This window comes from Lathamus discolor, chromosome 6 (assembly GCF_037157495.1).
Source record: "Lathamus discolor isolate bLatDis1 chromosome 6, bLatDis1.hap1, whole genome shotgun sequence".
Lineage (NCBI taxonomy): Eukaryota > Metazoa > Chordata > Aves > Psittaciformes > Psittacidae > Lathamus > Lathamus discolor.
In genome coordinates, this window is record NC_088889.1 from 73,474,524 (window position 1) to 73,494,682 (window position 20,159).

The following is a 20,159-nucleotide window of genomic DNA, read 5'->3' on the forward strand; positions in this document are numbered from 1 at the left end:
CAAGGGAGGACTCTTTCCTTTGGCTGGTCCCACAGGCCCCTGCCCCACTGTAGGGGAAGAAGAGGAGCCAGTTTTAGCCACTGGATCATCTTCAGGCTGATTCCATAATTCCTGTGTTTCTCTTCTTTCTGTGCCATTTACTCTCCAAAGGCACTTCACCTCCACCTCTGCCTGGGCTGGGCTGGCAGCCTCCTGGCAGACACATCTCCCTTTCCACCCTGTGTTCAGAGCCTGTCCTCACACCCGCTGTTTTCTGGAGTGCAGGTCCCCAGGAACTGAAACATGGACTTCTCAGCGCATGCAGAGAAGTACAAACACCCCATGCCATGGGGTGTGCTTTGCCAAAGGCAACCTGCCACTGCTGCATCACACCAGAGGTGACTCACCTGTGACTCACCAGCCTTTGGGGGTCTTGTCCTCTCCAGCCTCCTGCTCACCACTAGCCAACCCAACCCCCATAGCACATTCGGGTCCATGTAATAAGTAATAGACTGAACCTTGCCATCAAATTCTGTTAGGTTGTACCTTTAAAAATCATAATAAAATCCCTCTTGCTTTGATGGTCATGCTTGGAGTGATCCTAAACCACTCGTTTAATGACAAATTGGTATAGTTGTCAGGATTCATTCCTCTTGCTCTACATGGCCAGAGACCCTGGTGTCTAGGCACAGGCAGCACCCAGGCTTTGAGCACCATGGTGGTATGGAGGTAGCCCCAGTGGGCCTTCCCTGGGGAGCAGCAGTGCTGCACTGTGCTTTAACCACACTTCTCTGCCACCCAGGATGGGCATTGGGGCAGCTCAGGGTGAGGTTCTCTGGTCTGGGTGCCCCTATGAGCCTGTGTAAAATCAGCACGATGTTGCCACAGGCAGAGACACAGGCAGACACACGTTATTGCCTTCAGTTCCCAGAGGAAAGCTGAGCATCTGGGGCTCAGGAATCATTTATACATGAGCTATTTCCCCACCGACATAAATACCCATTTCCAAGCAGAAGCAGACAGGAGAGGCAGACCCCAGTGGGGATAGGGATTGCTGTGTGAAAGCTGTGCAATGAACATGCCTTGGGAAAACAAAGTGCAACATCCAGCACTTAACACCACCACAGACGAATGTTACATGGTTTTTTCCCACTCTGACCCTGCTCACCCCACTAGGAGGATGCTGTATGTGAACACTGCACAGGTCCGGCATGGAACCAGAGCTTCAGCTCACCAGAGGGAAGCTGGAGGGATGCTGGCGTGATTCCCTCCCCAATCTTGGACCGGCAGGATGCTGTGGGAAGAGGGTGCAATGGACAGCGGAGATGTGCACCACTTCCCAAACACCACCCTCTGTCCCCGCAGCCAGCTGCAGCTCCGCAGGCACCTCATCCTGCTCTTCCCCGGGCCAGGAATCCCCGGCTCCGTGGGCGAGCGGTGGCAGGGTGAGAGGCCCGATGCAGCCGCGATGGGCGCACATCTTCGGCGGAGCAGCCGCGAGGTGGTGCCGTTCCCCCGCCTCTGCGGTCCCAGCCCCGGCTCTCCGGCAGCTTGGGAAAAGCCAGTCCCCTGAGGCGCTTGCACCTACGTTTGTGCTGTCAGCAGTGGGAGGATGTTGTGTGGTGTCCGCGCTTGTTATCGTGGGGTCTCCAGCACGCTCCCTGGGTGGTGGATCTCCCGGGAGCAACGGCTGCCCAGCAGCAGCTCTGCTGGAGCTGGGTTATGTGGATGCAGAGCAACGGTTTTTCCAGGAAAGCATCCCATATGACCTTTGGGAGCTGCTTTGCAAACGCTGCCCACAGGCCTGAAGTCAGCAGCAAAACTTGGCCTTAGCACAAGCAGCTTACATTAAACCTCATGAGGTATCTCAGCATCTGCAGGGGACCTTACTCCTCACTTCCCAGCTCCAGTCAGGTGCCCACCACCCCTGTGCTTGCTGTAGGGATGTGGAGGAGCTGGGCAACATCTTGGTGCACTGGAGGAATCTGAGCTGTGCTGGCTGGTGCACAGCACCTCATCCACAGCGTTGAAGGAGCTGTTGTTCCCCACAGAAAGCGGCTGCTGATGCTGCAGCAGGAGCCCAGCTCTGGGTGCAGCAGGGGTGTTCCCAGCTGGACACCAAGGGAAAGGCCCACAGACCTGCCTGGCACATGAAGGCTGCCCTGTGTGAGCCAGGAGCAGCTTGCTAGGCTGGCTCTGGCATGGCTGATTTGGGGTTTGGCCTGTGTTTTTCTTGCTCCAAACCAATACAGCCTTTAGTGTTTGGGTAGATCTGGGCTGGGAGTCCAGAAAGCCTCAGCAGTGTGAGCCATGCTGCTGCCGCTCAATTGGACATGGCACAGAGGGTCCTTGGTTTGCTCCAAGCCTGCTGCTGGAACCATGAGTTGCAACACAGCAATGCCAGCCCAAGTGCCCAAAGCAGCAGGACCTGCTGTTGCCCAAGCTTGCCTTAGGCAGTGTCCCCCTGTCTCTGCAAGCAGCCTGCTGCTCCATAGCCCTCTCAGTTGTCAGCACTAGCACCTTGTGTGATGGAATTAAATCTGGCTTTTTGAAGTCATGATGGGATTTAAGTACCAGCTTCCTTGTCTTCTTTGAGAGTGCCAGAACATGGGCAGACCTGTAGGGATGGAGGCAACTTCTAGGAGGCAGCAGAAGGAGCAGGACCACCTGCTGAAATCAAGTCTGTGCTGCTGACAATACCATCACACCCAGCAGAAACCATGGAGCACACCCCTGCTCCCAGCGGCGAAGTAGAGCACAGAGTGGGCAAATGAGGTGTGCAGGCAATTTCCGAAGTATGGCTGCCAAAGCCTCTCACTGTGGCCTCCGGCCTGGGCCAGCATGTCCCTGCCCGCAGCCCCAGCATGGCACTTGCTGGAGCTACATGTGGCTGGAGTGCTTGTGGTGGGGTTGACTCTGGTCTTCTGTGGCTGTACTCCTCCAGCCCCAGGTACTACTGGGGAAGGTCACCTTTCCACCCAGCCTCTGCTGATGGCCCTGGGGCTGAGATCCCACCAGAGCAGAGCACAGGGGGTCCGTTGGCATGGCTGCATCTTTGAAGTTGTCCTGGGAACGAGCCTGTTTGGGAATGGTGGGGGTACCTGGCCGGCAGCCACAGGGATGTCTGGGGGAGCAGGGATCCAAGGGGAAGGGCTGGGGCGAAGGGTTGGGAACGAGGGACCAGGGCAAGCAGGCAGAGAATGAAGGCAGGAGACGGAAAGGAAAAGTGGGAGGGAAAGGAGGGGGAAGAATCTCATAGGAAAGCAGAGCATGAGGTGGGAAAAGAAGAAAGACGGGTTGGAGGGTTGGGGGAAAGAGAGACACAGAGACACAGAGAGTTTTGTAACAACTTAAATTCATTCCAGACAATGTCCAAGGAGCCCTGGCAGCACGGGTTGAAACAAACCCTGCCTTTGATTTTATGAGTTCATTATATGTTGTTTGGGACAGTGATTCACGCGTCTTGGCTGCTTCACATTTTCCCTTGTGTCACAAATGAAGAGGGGACCATGAGATGGATTCTTTGGGTGGAAAATATTCCCTCAATTGTTAGGTAGATGTCTCTGTGCCATGCAGAGGTCTCAGGAGAGTAGTATCCTGGGCTGCCCCAGCTCCCTGCACAGCATACACACCCTCTGTGCCTTGTGTCTTGCTCTGTATTAAAGGTACTGGCAGGGCAGAAGGAGGTGAGAAGATGCCTCATGGTGGCCATGCATGTTCTGCACCTGCTTTTCAGTGCAAAACACAGGATGGGCCAGAGGATGGCCACTGCGGACAGCCTGGACTCATCTGGGGAGGAGATGCCGCCACCAAGGATGGTCCTGGGGGAACAGCGTCTCAGAGCCCATCTCTCCTGAGCGTGAGGGAGGGTGACCCCAAGGGCTGCAGCCCCAGGCTTGAGGACCACACCGTGGTCACACTGCAGCACTGCTGTCGGTGTTCCTCATCTCCATCCCTATCCCAAGAGCATCACTGTGCTTACTGGTTGTTGCTGCCTGAAGATGTGAAGCGCTGAGTGAACTCCAGAGAAAACCATTCAGGAATAGGTTGGTGGCTTTCCTAGACCATTTTTGTCAGATATATTCCTGAATCTAATATACGGCCTGGTCAGAAAAATAACAAATCCTGCCCCAGCTAACACTGAAGTTTGCATTGAAGCTGACTGAAAAGCATCGATGACTTGGTTGGGTACTGTTACTATTTTTGGCTTCCTGTGTCATTTCAGGTTTTCCAGTGAAAGGAAGAAAAAACACAATGATGTTTAAAACATATTGTTAGTAGAGAAAATACAGGCCTTGGGAACTGAACACCACAGATTGGCATTTCTTGGTTTTGATTTATAATTTCTCTTCGAAACCTAGGCAAAGTTCTATCAAATTTTTAATTTTGACCAGAAACCCATTTTTTTGGTGTGGTCAGTTCTGGGCCCTGGGAAATGACTGTGCCTCTAACCTGAACAGCCATGACCCAACCAATATGAACAGCCATGACCCAACCAACCTAACAGCCAAAACCCAGCATGCAGAGCTTCCCATGCTGGTGTATCTTACACTGGCCAGCATGAAGGTGCCACGAAGAACTACCCTCTCCTCTTTCTGCACAGCAACCTGGTCTAGTGAGAGTCCCTGCCCGTGGCAGGGGGTTGGGACTGGTTGAGCTTTAAGGTCCAAAGCTTCCAACCCAAACTGTTCTGTGATTCTTTGATTCTATGATTAGCCTGTAGGTAGAGCTGAGAATCACAAGCTTGCACTGGTGCCAGATAAGCTTCATTTTGATTTTCAGGTAGAAATGCCATGAAGAAGCCTTCCTTGAGGTGTCCATCAGGACAAGGAGGAATGGCTTTAACCTGACAGAGGGGAGATTGAGATGAGCTCTTAAGCAGAAGCTCTTCCCTGTGAGGGTGCTGAGGCGCTGGCACAGGGTGCCCAGAGAAGCTGTGGCTGCCCCATCCCTGGCAGTGTTCAAGGCCAGGTTGGACAGGGCTTGGCGCAACCTGGTCCAGTGGAATGTGTCCTTGCCCATGGCAAGCAGTTGGAACTGGATGAGCTTTAAGGTCCCTTCCAGCCCAAACCAGTCTGGGATTCTATGAAGATGCACTTGAAGCAGGACTGCTGAAAGCTCGTAAGCTGGCAGGGGAGGACTGATAGCCCAGCCCTGCAACCACAGAGATGCCCTGCTCCAAATGGGTCCCAGAGACCTGGTTACCCCACACTCCATTCTTCCTTCAGGCCTGGGCTAAGGCACTGGCAGTCCTGTGGGGAGTCTCTTCTGAGGATAAAGTGCAGTCTTTATTCTGCTGGGATTGCAGGCCAGCATCTTTCCCCAGCACAAGCTTCACTTCAGGAAAATGAGGGGTTTTTTTTGTTTGAATGTTGTTGTTTTTAAAGCAAATTCTTAGGGAAAACACTCACTGAGATGGATCAGCTCATTTTCAAAGTTATCCTGAGGCAAAAGACAGAGGGTGTGGGCTGCGATACACACCCACATCTGTACAATAAGGACGGCAACAGCGCAAAGCAAAAACAATTGCATGAAAAGCTTTCCAACAACAAAGTTTGCAAACCCGCAGAGCCCAGGCTATTTCTTGTGGTCCGTGGGTAAGAGTTCCCAGATAATGGGGCCTGACAATGGAACAATGGGGGCCGAAAGACGCAGCTCATGATTAGGAGTTATATAACAGCAGCTGGCATTTATTAATAACACTCTTGTTGTGCTTTATTCTCTTGGTTAGCACTTTTCAGGTTCAGAGGACTTTACAACCCCTGACTATCCCAGATTTGATGCTCAGCAAGAGGTGACTGGGAGGGAACACTGGCCCATAGCTGCAGGCATGCCTTTCATGCATGCTTCTGTTGTAGACCTTAAAGGGGAGAAGGGGAAACGCTAAGTGATGGGCTTGCACTGGCTATCTGGGACTTCTCCTCTTCTTATGGGTGGTATAAGACCACAAAGAAACCTTATTGGGGAACACAAGTTTTTCCTGGTATGAGTTATGGAACCTTAACATTTTCAAAGTGCTCCTTTTTCTGGAGAATGAGCAGAGCTGCGACTTGCTGGAATGGAGAAGTACAGTTGGGTGCAATCCCAAATGTGAACCATCCTTGGGACGTGCCAGTTGAAACAGTAACCATGGCTGCTCTTGGAGAATCTGCTAGGTACAGGCTTTCTCTCCTCAGCACAAGACCTTGACGCAGAGCAATAGTTATTCTGTCCAGCATAGGGGATGAGTGGTCCAGTCTGAACAGGTTGTCTCCTTCTGGTCTGGGTCGGCTATTTATTGCTCCTCTGACTGTTGCTCATGGTATGTGCTGACCACTCAGCCTGCTCATGAAAAACAAGAGAATTCCCATCCAAGATCTGGCGCCAAGCAGGCAGCGACGGTTTTCTTCTGAGCAGGCCTGGGAACCTCTTCTCAGCCCTGGATGGCAGATGTCTCCAAAGCAGCTCAGACCTGGGACAGTTGTAGCCTTGGACCAGGCTCTGGACTCAAATACCCAAACAGCTCATCAGACAGTCCCTTGGCCTGTCCAAAAGCAGAACTAGCACAGATAGGAGCAAAACCTGCCCATGTGCATGCAGGTGAAAGCCAAGGGATCCTCACAGCCCCACAGCTCTACTCCTAACCGGGAGGCATGGGAGAGCTGCATATTCCCACAGTGAGGCTCGCTGCAATGAGAATGAGGCAGGTTTTGCAGCTACAGCAAGGGATGTGACCTAGTGCTTTTCTCCACTGGTTCTTTGACTACACATGCTCCAGTGAACAGTCCTCAGGCATGGAAATTCACACTTCCAGCAGCTGCTGTTATAGGAAAAGCCTGGGGATGCCAAACAAAGCCAAGGGTAAAGAGCCACTCTAGGGACAGCCCTAGGAGAAGTCCAGGGAGTCCTGGGGAGGTGCCTGAGCAGCCTTCACTGCAGTTCTTAGATCGCTGACTAAAGGCACAGGGCTATGATGCTGAAGTGTCATTCCCCGAGCCAGTCAAGCAGTAGCCAAGCTGATACATCCTGTAAGGACAAAACCACATTTGTTAGTGTGACTTAAATCAATCACATCTCCCTAGACATGCCAACCTGCAGAGGACAGATCTTGAGATAACAGGTAACAGGACCTTGCTTTTATTTCACCTGCTGTCTCAGAGGTGCTGGATCATCAGGAGCATCTCACATCCATCCCCCATCTGAGAAAAAGCACCACACATCACCAGCTGATGTTCTCTGGTGGAGAGCATATTGCCTTCTGTGCTCCAACTGCCAGAAGCACTGTGCAAGGCTCCACTCACTGGCAGCCACCTGCCAGCTGGTGGCTTATCATCTCCTCTTAGTTAAAAGTGTTGAGAAAGGCAATGGCAAGGTTGACTAGTCATTGCACATCTCCTCAGCCCTTGGCTGTTTGTGTGCCAAACTGTGCGAGAGACAGTGACAGCAGGATGGCAGCAGCTCAGCATCCTCCATGATGCAGCCAAGGGGATGAGTACAGCAGAGATAGTGGCAGGCGTCAGTGGTGACACATGGGGGCCACAGAGCGGGATGGGGTTGCTTTCAGTCTTTGGCTGCAGAACACATTGCTGGTAAGGGAAACAAGGGCATCTCCTGGGGTTCCTCTCTCATCTAGGATCTGGCTCAGCCTCAGAAAAGAGTCAGTCCTGCGGCTTCTTCCTGTACTGACAGGGGGTACTAACAGGGGACAGTGCCCCTCAAGCCCCCACCTCTAGATATCTGGCCCCAGTGATCTCAGCTACAGGATGGCCGGGATGGCAGCACGGATGGGATCCAGCTGTCTGTGCCTGTGGGATGAGGTGAGACTGCCTGGATGAGACAGGCAGCCAGAGGAGATGATGAGAGTCATTTCAGACCTTTTAAATCAAGACTTACTTACACGTGCACTTTGTTGTTGAGATTAAAATCGGGACCCTCCCACCTTCAAAGATGGTGGACATAAAAGGTCAGATTTCTGTTCGTACCTCTAGCCTGAGCTGTATCTAGAAATGTCTAAGATCACACTACTTCCAGGCAGGAAAATCCTTTTTGTTATGTGCCCTGACATATTGCAGAAAAAAGGCTTAATTACCAAGGATTTTCTTAGGGCAAGAAGGACATCCTGATCCAGGCAAGTTGATGAGGAATAAAACATTCTCCTTGCACTTACTGGGAAAGGATCACACCTACTATCCTGAAAGGACCTTTTGTTTCTTTTTTGCCTTGTGTCACTGCAACCACACCAGCACTGCAGTCTGAATGTACGGAGTCTGGAGGCTCAAGCTGGATCAAAAGGCTTTCATGCTGTCTGAAGGAAACCTCTAGAATGCATTTTTTCCCCCTACAACTTGATTTGATGGGTAATTGCACAGGTAGACAAACAATATTGTTTCAAGGTAAGTCTATCTGAAAAAACTCCCCGCCAATAGCAAATCCAGTTTCTGGGGCTGTTCCTTCCTGGTGTGGGTTTCCATGTGCATTTGCCATGCCTCCCCACCTCCAGACGAGGTGAATTTAACAGTATGGCTTAATGTCATCTGGCTCCAAAGCTGGTCTCTCTAGATTCTAGTGACAGTTCTTTAATGAGCCATCCCCCATGTTCTTGTATTTCTTGATCTGCTCTGTGTGGTTTAGGGTTTCACCCTATAAGAGGTTGGGTGGGTTTTTTGGACCTGTCACTGCCAGCACAGGCTGCACCTCGGAGATCCACTTGAAAAGCTTTTGAAAGGAGAAAGAACTCCATATTCTCTGAAGCTGCCCATGGCATTGGGATTTCCCAGCCTTGCTCCAATGGCTCTCAGGGCAAAGCAGAGCCAGCCTCCCACCTTGGGAGCTCAGTGTCACAGCAAGAATCTTAGAATCATAGAACGGTTTGGATTGGAAGTGACCATAAAGCTCACCCAGTTCCAATCCCCTGCCATGGGAAAGGACACCTTCCACTAGACCAGGTTGCTCCAAGCCCCTACTAACCTGGCCCTGAATACTACCAGGGATTGGGCAGCCACAGCTTCTCTGGGCAACCTGTGCCAGTGCCTCAGCACCCCCACAGTAAAGAACTTCTTCCTTATATCTAACTTGAATTTCCCCTGTTTCAGTTTAAACCCATTACCCCTTGTCCTATCGCTACAGTCCCTGATGAAGAGTCCCTCTCCGACATCCTTATAGGCCCCCTTCAGATACTGGAAGGCTGCTATGAGGTCTCTATGCAGCTTCTCTTCTCCAGGCTGAACAGCCCCAACTTTCTCAGCCTGTCTTCATACAGGAGATGCTCCAGCCCCTGATCATCCTTGTGGCCTCCTCTGGACTTGTTCCAACAGCTCCATGTCCTCTTGAGGAAAAAGGAAGCAAGAAGAAAGGAAGAAGTCTGGTAGCGATGAGTGGAACCACAAGTCTGCAGGGTTTGTTAGCAGGAATTACTGCCATATATTACCAGTGCACTCCTCTGTGGCCAGGATTAAAGACTCATGTCCCAGGCTTTAGCAGGCTTGCCCGGAGTGCACCAGCACATGCTTGTATTCTCTTGTGTGTATGCACCAACAGAGACATCTCTCACCCGCGTTATAAAGGGGAAGAGGTTTGCAGATGGCCTTTAGCAGACAGATGTGCCATGCAGCGCTTGCCAGCACTTTTGGATGAAAAATGGCATAAAAATATTAAATTCTGATGAAGAACAGAGGGAAAAACCTGACTGAATTTTCACCATTCCTTTCCTGGCTCCTGGCTCGCTACTGAGCTGATCAAATGTTTCTAAATTCAGCCATGCTTCAAAAATTTTGACAAAAAAACACAAGGATTGTTTTAGAAAAACGTTTCTCAGTTTTTCCCTTCTGGTTTGGCCATGTGTCCTGCTCACTGAGACAAGACTCCAGTTGGTTTTTCTGACTAGAACCACACTTTAAAGAGTGCAGCCATTCCCTTAATTGGGGCTGATAAATCTTGCAGGCATAGATGAAGATAAATCACATTTTGAGCCCAGAGTACAAATTCTCAGGGTTTAAACATTTGTGTGGTATTTGTTAAGCAATTTGAAAGCTTATTGAAGTAACTGAGCTGGACAACAGGGCTGGACCTGGACCAGGACAACAACTGTGCGCAGACACTTGGCGCGTAGGCAACAGGGATGGAGGGGTTAGATGAATCCCACTTCACTCAGAGCATTCACGGAGGATATCTTCTTTCTTCTATGCAGGGTATCTTTGGTGGTGCCTCTTTCACCACTCCCTTTGGGAGGATGGAGGGCTGCTTTGTCAGTCACCATGGGAAGCATTTATATGCAAGGCATGCTGAAGTTCCTCATGTAGAACATATTTACCTCAGCTCAGATGAAAGCTGTGGAGGATTTTGGACTTCTGGGGTCTGTTTGCTGGCCAGTGGCTGCTGCTGCTGCTGCAGAGGGAAAGGAGGCTCATGCAGCTCTGGGGTGGCTTCACGGGACATCCCATGGGAGGTCGGTGGTGGCTGGTAGGAAGCTGGAATTAGAATCATAGTATCACAGAATGGTTTGGGTTGCAAAGGACCTTAAAGCTCACCCAGACCCAACCTCCTGCCACAGGCAGGGACACCTTCCACCAGACCAGGTTGTCCAAGCCCCGTCCAACCTGGCCTTGAACACTGCCAGGGATGGGGCAGCCACAGCTTCTCTGGGCACCCTGTGCCAGCGCCTCAGCACCCTCACAGGGAAGAACTTCTGCCTAAGATCCAACCTAAATCTGCCCTGTTTATGTCTGAACCCATTACCCCTTGTCCTGTCCCTACACTCCCTGATGAAGTATCCCTCTCCAGGTTTCTTGTAGCCCCTTTAGGCACTGGAGCTGCTCTAAGGTCTCCCCTTAAGGAGCCTTCTTTTCTCCAGGCTGAACCAGCCCAGCTCTCTCAGCCTGGCTCCAGAGCAGAGCTGCTCCAGCCCTCGCAGCATCTCTGTGGCCTCCTCTGGACTCACTCCAACAGCTCCACGTCCCTCTCGTGCTGGGCACACCAGAAGCGTACACGAACTGCGTGTTTGTGACAGAGCTGCTTGTCCAACAAGTGTCACCCAGCACAGACCTACATCACCACACCGTGCCTCAGCCCGGCCCGGACAAGGGCTCCGCTCCCCCCGGCACGGCGGGGCCCAGGCCGCTGCTCCCCGGGGCGCTGAGCCCAGCGCAGGCTGCTGGGGCTGTCAGCGCCCCCCCCAGGGCTCCGCACGGGTCCCTGCCCGCGGTGGCACGGCCGAGGCGGGCGCTGCCACAGCCGCTGCGGGGCGGGTCCCGGCGGGGTGTCCGGGCCCGGTGAGGCGGGCGGAGAGCGGGGCCCGGCGCGACGAGACCCGCGGCCAGCGGCGGGCGGCGGGGCCCGCGGGCCGCCAGGTGGCGCCCTCTTCCCGGCTGAACGGCGCCCCTGGCGGCGGCGGCGGCGGCCCCGGGTGGGCCCTGCGCGGCCCGACCGGCACCGGCGCCCGGGGGACGGGAGGCGGCGGGGCCCGGGCAGGCCCTGGAGCTGGAGCAGGCCGCGGGCAGCAGCCCCCGGGCAGGGGCCGCCTTCTTCGCAGTGCCTGTCCCCGGATCGCGCCGGGGCCGGGGGAAGGCTAACCGGCCGCACTGCCCGCACCCAGCGACCCTCCCCGCGGGTGCCGGTCTCTCTGGAGCCCGGAGAGCCGGGTGTCAGCGCCCCTGCAGTGCTGCAGAGCAGGCCAGCAGCCCCCCAGAGCCACCGCCGGCCTCTGCCCGCTGTGGGGTGGCCGGTGCCCTGCTGGGAGCAGCTCCAGGGCAGCCTCTGTCAGGAGGGGGCAGAGCACCGTGTGTCAGGTTCCACTGAGCGGCGCAGCAGCGCGGCCCGGGCTGAAGGCACCTCCTGCAGCAGAGCGCCCTGCTGGGTACCGCCACGCTACGCACACCATCACCGACATCCTTCCTTGCTAGCGGCGAAGGCCAGCTTCACCGCTACGCGCTGACCTGCACGCTGCCTTCTCTGCCTCAGAGAGGTGTCCGACATGATTGCTGGCTGCAATCCTGGTGCGAAAGGAGGAGGCAAAAGTAGGCTCTTTCCTAAAATAGAGTGGAACACCAGGTCCAGTTCAGTGCTTAATCTCAGCTCCAGGATGAAATATGGTCCCTTTCCCAATAAAGTAGATAAACTGAGCCCAGGCTGGAGGCCCAGTCCTTTGTTAGTACCACCTCCTGGAGTGAAAGTGTCTTCTGGCAGTAAATGGGATGGAAGCAGACCAGACAATGCCTGAGGACACAGCCAGCCTCGGAGGAGATCTGGTGGCTCTTGCACAACCTTACAAGAAGCCTATGCACTTCAACACCTGTACGTGATCCCACACAGTGAGCTAGCATCTGTGACAAGGAGCTCTTTCTCCAGCACCGTTGTTCTCTTTTCCCACTCCAGACACAGAGCCTGGTTTCCAAAGGTTGTCCTTCCCTGGCACGAAGAGGTGCAGCTTTTACTTCCCTCTGCAGCATTCCTGCTGCTCGGCTTTGGCCCCTGCTACCTCCCCAAAGCAACCAACGCTGGAACAGAGGAGTCGCGATGTGGCATGCACTGGATATGCTGCTGCTCAGTAGGTGGGATCACCATTCTGGGAGCTCCAGGGTCCTCACTGTGGACCTCCTATAGGCCTGGCAGCACGGGCTCCAAAGCCCTGGCTTTTTGTAGTGGCTTTAAAGACTTCTCTGGGGGAAAAGGTTCAGATCTTAACTGGTCACCTTAACTTGGCTGGTCACCTTAACTTGGCTGGTCACCTTGCTCTCTGTTCTCCAGCATGGGGAGATAACTGGTTTCTGAGGACCATGTTCGTGGTCCTTAGACCATGTGGTAACAAGGCTCATAGAATCAGAATCATGGAATCAGCCAGGTTGGAAAAGACCTTTAAGATCATTAAGTCCAACTGTTCCCACAGCACTGCCAAGGCCACCACTAACCCATGGCACTGAGGGCCTCATCTACATGACTTGTTACTTCCAGGGACAGTGACTCCACCTGGGCAGCCTGTTCCAGTGCCTGCCCACCCTTCCACTGAAAGGGTGGCTGACATGGCTGACCTAGTCAGGCCCTCTGAGAGCAGCCATGCCCCACGTCTGGCATTATCCAGCATAACACCCTTCACTCCCAGCTTCCAGATCCAATAAGAAGCTTTTCCCATTATACGCGCCATCATATCTCTGGGACCATGGGCCTCTGTGAGGGCTTTTCTCCCTTTCCGGGATATCTGTGTGATGCTGGAGGTCAGGGTCTCTCTCCTAGTATGCCCCAGTGGTGGTCCATGTGTCCTTGGTGGTCTGTGCCCCATGCCCGGGAGTCTGGCAGGAGGCTGAGATTCTTGGGGCAGGGCACTGAACCTCCTTGACAGGAGCAGCCGGGCAGAATTGGTCCTCCCAAATTCACTGCACCTTTGCTTGGGCTTGGACACAGCTGCACTAGCCACATCCCACACATCTGCTGCAGGGCTTGGGTGTCTCCCTGGCAGACTCCTCCAGACTGTTTTGCTGTTTGCAAACTAGTCCTGTGTTTTTGTGAATGGATTCATTCACCAGCCCCTGAAAGGGCCACTCTAGCCAATGGCTGTCCTGCGAGCGCTGCCTCCCAGCTTGCCGGGATTTGCTCTTCGTGTCTCTGCCTCTCTGATTGGGCTCCCGGGCGCCACATGATGTGGCCCCTTCTCCTTGACGGGGTGTCTGACATTTTTAAGCAGAATACCAGGCAGCTAACGCTGAAGAGCAGCCATGTCTCCTGGATGGTGCTGCAGTTAATGTTTGGGTTTCATCCCGGAGGGGGAAGGGAGTGACAGTGAGTAGAGCCCAAGGTATCCCTGCAAACCTTCATGCACATGCTGGTGAGGGGTCAGGGCCCAGCTTTGCCAAGCAGCAACTGGGCATGCGGTTGGCTTTGCTGTGTGTGGAGACACAGGCAGCTGAGGAGAACTGCAAAGGAGTGGGGAGAAAGGCAGCCTAAGGTGGGTCTTGCACAGAGGAAGCAGAATCCCTGCCCTTGCACGCAGCAGCCCTGGAGAGATGGCAAGACAAGAGTCCACCTCTGCCCATGCCACAAGGCATGTCTGTGCTCAGCATGATCAGCACTGGCTGGTACTGGTGCTGGTTACCTAAACACCAATGCGTGGTTTTCCTTATGGTTGTGAATGGGGAGCTGGGAGTGCCTGGAGGAAGCAGGTCCAGCTTGGCTGGAGATCTTGGCCAGCAGCAGTTGGGCTCGCCAGGGACCTGCTGGTGAAACAAGCAAGATGCAGGGAGACTGGCTTTCCCTGAGGGCTCCTGGTGGCCATGCTGCCAACACTGACACTGAAGGAGGAGCTGAGAACAAATTTGCACGTTGAGAGAAATCTCAGCTTAGCCTGGGCTTGAAAGTTTGAGGAGGCAATTACTGCATCCGGACCATTCATCTGCCTTTCTAGGAATGATGAGTGATGGGCTTAGATCATCATGTGGGCCTGAATCAGATATCTTAAGAGCTGGCATTAGACACCTGCAAACTCTGGACCTGTGAATCCGGGTCACCCTGGCAGAGCTGGCACGCCAACAGAAACCGCATTCCTGGAGACTGGCCTTAGCTGAGGGGACCTGAGCTAAACTGGGCAAGGTGGCATGGGAAACAGGATGAAATACTCTGCCAGCAGAGACAAAGAGTTAACCCACTGCTGGTGTCAAAGCCAAAGTGGGACGTGAAAGACGAATGGGAAAGTGCTCCATACCAGCGAGTCAAATGTCAGAAGCCATTCTGTGCTTGCAGTCGCTCCCAAGACAAACAAGATCATCTAAATCTAGGGTTTGTGCATGGGAAAGCAATTCATGAGGTGAACGAAGGGATTTGATATGCAGAAGAGATGAAGACCTCTGTGGACCCAAGAGAGGAGCTCTCTGCTCTGAGCCAGGCTTTGTAGGAACTACAAGGAAGAGATCAGACATGATCCAGCCAAGGGAGCTGCCCAAGCATAGCGCGTGGTGTCAGAGCAGGCCAGCTCTGCGGAGAGGAAAGCTTTGCCAGTTGACGTGTGCCCTCAGAACATGGGGCAGCCATCAGGTAGGTCCCATGGAGCCACCTCCACCACATGTGCTCTGCCCTGCCCAAAGGAAGAAGGTGTCAAACTGCTGGTCCTCCTGCTAACCACCTTCTGCTTAAGCCCTGAAACTCAGCACAGAGAAGAGAGACCTCAAAGCATGTGGCTCACTGGGGAGGCCGCACTCCCCCTGCAAATCCTGGGTGAGTAGAGGAATCGCTGGGTGCCCAGAAGCAGGTGTGCACACTCCTGTCAGTGTGTGGCCACGGCCTGTCTCTTGCCAATGTGATGACAAGTGGGACCCAACCTAGGGGACACCACCTGCCTTTGGTGCTCTGGGCCCATTTCCCAGGCCAGAACAAGGGAAGGACCCATATCTTCAGAAGTCAGCACCCACCACAACTCGGGGTTCTGTCCCCTTTCTCCCCCCCTGCTTGTTCCTTAATCACAAGCAGCTTGGGGAGACAATGAAATAACCGCACCAAAGAACGAGGCTGGTTCCCCTTTGTCTTTCTGTCCTTTGAGGCTCAGCAGCCGAGGCTAGCCATCACGCCCATGTCCCGGCTGTCACACGGCCGACTCATCCCCTCCTGGGGCAGTGGAGCAGGAGGCTCCTCAGCATGAAGTGACCGCACACAAGAGCCTGGTGAACTGGCACACACCCGGTGGGGCTGCCCTCAGCTCCCGGCCCCTGCCCACACCAAGCACCTCCGCTCCCGAGTCTCATGCTTTCCCCTCCAAACAAGCTGCCATCTCAAGCGGGACCACTGAGTCCTCCCCAGAGATGGAGGCAGCCCCCCTCCTCCCTCCAGCACATGGCACAGAGGCTTTTAGGCTGGTTTTTGCTGGAGTTCACACAAATCTCGCCTTCCCCATTCCCACCCCCCCTTCCCCGTGCAACTGAACTCAGCCATTGAGCCCAGCGAATGGTTTATTTCCCAGGTTAGCACAAAGCAGGGGTCTCTGTGTGCCCCTGGAACCAGCAGAACAAAACGCACAAAGACGTTAGAGGGCCATTTGTAACCAAATCCCAACACACCAGATACTGTTGGGATTATGTCAGAAATATTTTCCCAGAATGCCCTCCCCCCATGCTCCCTCCTACAGATGTTCAGCCCCCACACCACAGATGTTGTTCCTCTTGCAAAATGAGCTTTCCCCTTCCTCTCCCAAATGCCCCTGATGTTTTGCACATTGCCTTCATTGAGCTCTCCTTTCCACCCTGCCCTCCGCATCTCCCCCTTCCCTGGTCCCTCGCTGATGAACGCATGGGAAGGCCAACCTGCTCCTCTCACGGAGCCGAGCGGACGGCCGCAGGGCTCTGCAGGGACATGGGCTGATGAATGTCACTGCCCCTCTGGCCTTGTCCCCACCATGCCCACTAAAAAAAGCTCTTTCCCAGTTTCGGCCTCAATCTGTACATGACCTCCAGGCTCTGCAGGCCTGCTCCAGGGGGGCTCACTGGACTGCGATGCCTTCAGAGGATGATGGAGAGATGCAAGCCAGACCCCTTGGAGGGTTCCGGTGCCTTCCCATGGTATATGGGCTTGGTGTCACACTGCTCTCCTCTGCTGTGTGCCAGGCTGGAGGGGGACAGGGTCTCCCTGCCGCTCTGCAGACAGCTTGGCGGAGCTTGGCTCCTTGGTGGCAAGGGCCTTCGGCAGCAGTTTGTTCCTCAGGGATGCTGGGCATGTTTCAGACACTGGGGGGAATGGCCAGACCTTCCCCTCCACCACCAGCAGCCCACGTGGAGCACGCAGGAGGACAGCCCAGCAGCCCATCAGGGCCCCACTCCAAGCCCTGTGACAGACAGACAGACAGACAGATGTCCATCAGGAATGGGCTTGCACTGTCAATGTCTCTGCTCACCAGTGCTGGGCTCCTCACCAGTGGCTCTGCTGCCCGCAGCCTGCCTGGATGTCTGTCCCTGTCCCGGGTTCCATGAGCTCCAGCGGGAGAGCAGCGAGGGTCCCGGCGGCCCTGGCACACCAGGGTGGGAAGCTGAGGGCACGCAGAGCCGTTGTGGGATCAGCAGTTCCTCCTCACCCTAGCTTACAACGGGCCCTGGGCTCCGTGGTGGCAGCAGGGCTGGGCACGGCGCTCGTCAATATCCTCCCCTCCTGTGCTAGCAGCGGCAGCCAAGGAAAAAGCATTTGTTCTGACATACACAGGGCTGCCTAGCTGTGTCAGGCGCTTTGATGGCTGGGGCAGTAACCTCGATCGCTTCCTCTGCCAGTGGGAGAATAGCTGAATCCAAGAGCCACAGAGCATGGAATCTCCCAAGGACTTCAGATGACACCTCCTTGCCAGGACATCGCACTCTTTTTGCACGTTATGAGCCATTTCTCTCCCCATTTTTTGTTTCTCTCTCCCCATCAGGTTAAATACACAGAGCCCAGAGCGGGATCCCAGGCACAGAAGCCAGTGGAGCTCCACCAGCCTCAGGAGCGTGTCACGATTCACATGGCCAAAGCCCTTAACTCATCACCCGCTCCGAGCAAGACCCGGGGTTTCGGTAGTTCCTGCGGGGAAGTGGGAAGTGGGGTGCACCATGGGGGAGGGGGTTCCTTCAAAGATAGAGTTTATTGCTAAAAAGGCTTTTTTTTTTTTTTTTTTTTTCTGCTCAGTGATAGCTCATATTTACATTGATATGTTTTTAAAGGAATATTCAAGTAAACATTTCCAATAGTTTCTGGCATAATCTCTAGCTTGTTTGTTTTTTTTTTCCTATACACAAACGTTAAAAATAAATAAACTGTACACAGAAAATTTCCTTTAGCATCTCTACATGACTATATGTATTCCCACACAACAAAACGATTCCACTCTTTCATAGATTTGTACTTTTCTTTAAAATTTCCTCCTGAATTAATTGTTATACACTTTAAAAACCCTAGAGAGCGTGGCAAATTAGTTAAAACATCAGTGACAAGGTCTGAAGAAGACAAAATACAGCACAGAGAAACAACCATCTTGGGGGCTGCTGCCATTCCTGCTTTGCTTCCTTTTACACCCCCTTCCCTCCCTTTCTCCTTTTGATAAAATCATCTTTATGGGAAATCTTTGCCCTTCCCTTCAGCACGGAGTTCTCAGGTTCTGTGGGGATGGGTTTAAAATGTGGTCCTATGTCTTTAAAATAATAACAATAATTATAATAATAATAAAAAAAAAAACCCAACAACTGCGATTTCCTCCCTTTCCTTTAAAATCTCTCTATTTACACGGCTGGTAATTTTTTTTCTTTTTTTTTTTTTCCTTTTGTTAGAAGGCTATATACGTATAAAAATAGACATCTGATTGTAGTGCTTTACTGTGCCTTTGGCCTGCCCTGCAGTTCCTGGGTTCGCTTTTCCCCTTTCAAATAAAATAACATTAAAATAAGTCCAGAAAAACAAAAGAAAGAAAACCAAACAACCCGGTTCCTCGCTCCAACACCCAGTGCTGGGCAGTGTGAAAACACTCACAGCCCCTTCCTCCAAATCATGCGGGCGATGCCGGGCGGAGGGGCGAGGCCGGGGGGGGTTAGCAGGAGCACTTGCACTCGGAGATGAGCGGGTACTGCACCGGGATCCAAGTGCAGTACTTCTGGCTGGACCAGCCCTGGCAATGCCAGCGCAGGAAGGTCTTGGTGACCGACTTGACGGGCTTGCAAAACATGCCCTCTGGCAGCGAGCAGGACTTCTCGGCGAAGCAGTTGCCCTCCTTGATGTAGCGGGGCCAGAACCGGACGCCCAGGTCCTTCCACGTGTAGAGGACGGGGCAGTAGGTGTACGCCCAGAGCCACTGCAGCACCTTCCGCCGCGCCTTCTTGCCCACCCTGAGCCGCGGTCCCTGGGGCGGGCCCAGCTCCAGCCGCCGCAGCTCCGCCGGCAGCGCCGCCCGCGCCCGCCCCGCCGCCGCCTCGGCGCCCGACGCGTTGGCCGGTCCCGGCACGGCCACGGCCATGAAGCCGGGGTCGAAATGGCTGCCCAGCTTCTTCCGCAGAGTCCTCTCGTCCAAGTCATGCTCCTTGGGGTCGTACTCGGGATCCGGGTGCTCCACGATGTCTTTGACGGGCAGGTTGTCGCTGGGCGAGGGTCGCAGTCGCAGGAAGGGCTGCCCGCCCACCGGGCGCAGCAGCCCCAGGCAGAAGCAGAGCAGCAGCGCCCGGATCGCCGTCATGCTCCGGGCGGGCCCCCGCTGGCGTCCCCGCGGGCTCGGCTCCTAGCGCTGCCCGGCGGCGCCTGCCAGCTCTGGGGAACTCATAAATAGGCAGAGACAAAGTCCGGCGAGGCCCGTTACTTTAAATAGCTCTGCCGGGGTTGTGTGACAGACGCATCTGAGGCTCGCTCCGCGGCCGCTGGCTCCCCGGGGCTCCCCGCCGGGCCGCCTCCAGCCGCGGCCGAGAGCGCCGGGGGGTCCGTGCCTCCCCCGCGGGGCAGGGCAGGGCACGGCGGCGGCCGAGCCGTCCTCCTCCGCCGCCGCCGCTCTCGCTCGCTCCCCCCAAAAATTCACAGCGGACTCGTCTCCATCGCCATGGTGACAGCTGGGCCGAGCCCCACGACAGCTTGTCTAGACGGTGTGACAGGGTTTGGCGTGAGACCGGAGCCCGAGAATAAAACCCTCCTTTATAGCCGGGCGGGCAGGGCGAGGGGCGGGGGGAAGGGTCACGGCGGACCGCTCGGGCGGCCCCTGCGCGGGCACCGGCAGGGCGCGGGGCTCAGGCGACGGCGGGCAGCGGCGGCAGCGCCCGCGGCCCGGCCGGGCTCCTCCTCATGGCGAGCGGCGGGGGCGGCCTGCAGGCCCCCGGAGCATCCTCGGCGCGACGGCGTCTGTGTACGGAGGAGATGTCCCCGGCACCGGCTCCCGGTGCGGTCCTCGGCGGCGCCCGCCTCTCCGCGCGGCTCCTCGGCGGGGGCGGGCAGGGGCGGGCTCGGCCGCTCAGCAGCCCCAGCGACCCATGCTGCTGCCGCTGCCGGCGCCCGGTGCTGCCGCTGCCGCCGGTGCTTGGGGGTCCCGGCCGGCTCCGCTGGGCAAAACGAACCCAGCCGCGCCTCCGCCTGGGCTCGGCGCCGCTCTGCTGGGCTGGGCTGGGCTGGGCACGGTTCGGCTCGGCTCGGCTCGGTTCGGCTCGGTTCGGCTCGGCTCGGCTCGGCTGCGCCCGGCCCCCGCTGCCCCGTCCCGCGCCCTGCGCCCGCCCGCCGCGCTGTGCCGCGCGCCGCCCGCTGCC

At 55.1% G+C, this 20,159-nt stretch overlaps 1 protein-coding gene across 1 annotated transcript; it reads right to left on the reverse strand.

Annotated features, from left to right (window-relative positions):
* Positions 1–17,526: 17,526 nt before the first annotated feature.
* On the reverse strand, positions 17,527–19,409 carry LOC136017694 (noggin-2-like). The gene has a single exon (XM_065686187.1). It carries the CDS (start codon positions 19,109–19,111, stop codon positions 18,473–18,475), a length of 639 nt encoding a protein of 212 aa, XP_065542259.1. The 5' UTR covers positions 19,112–19,409; the 3' UTR covers positions 17,527–18,472.
* Between the last annotated feature and the right edge of the window lie 750 nt (positions 19,410–20,159).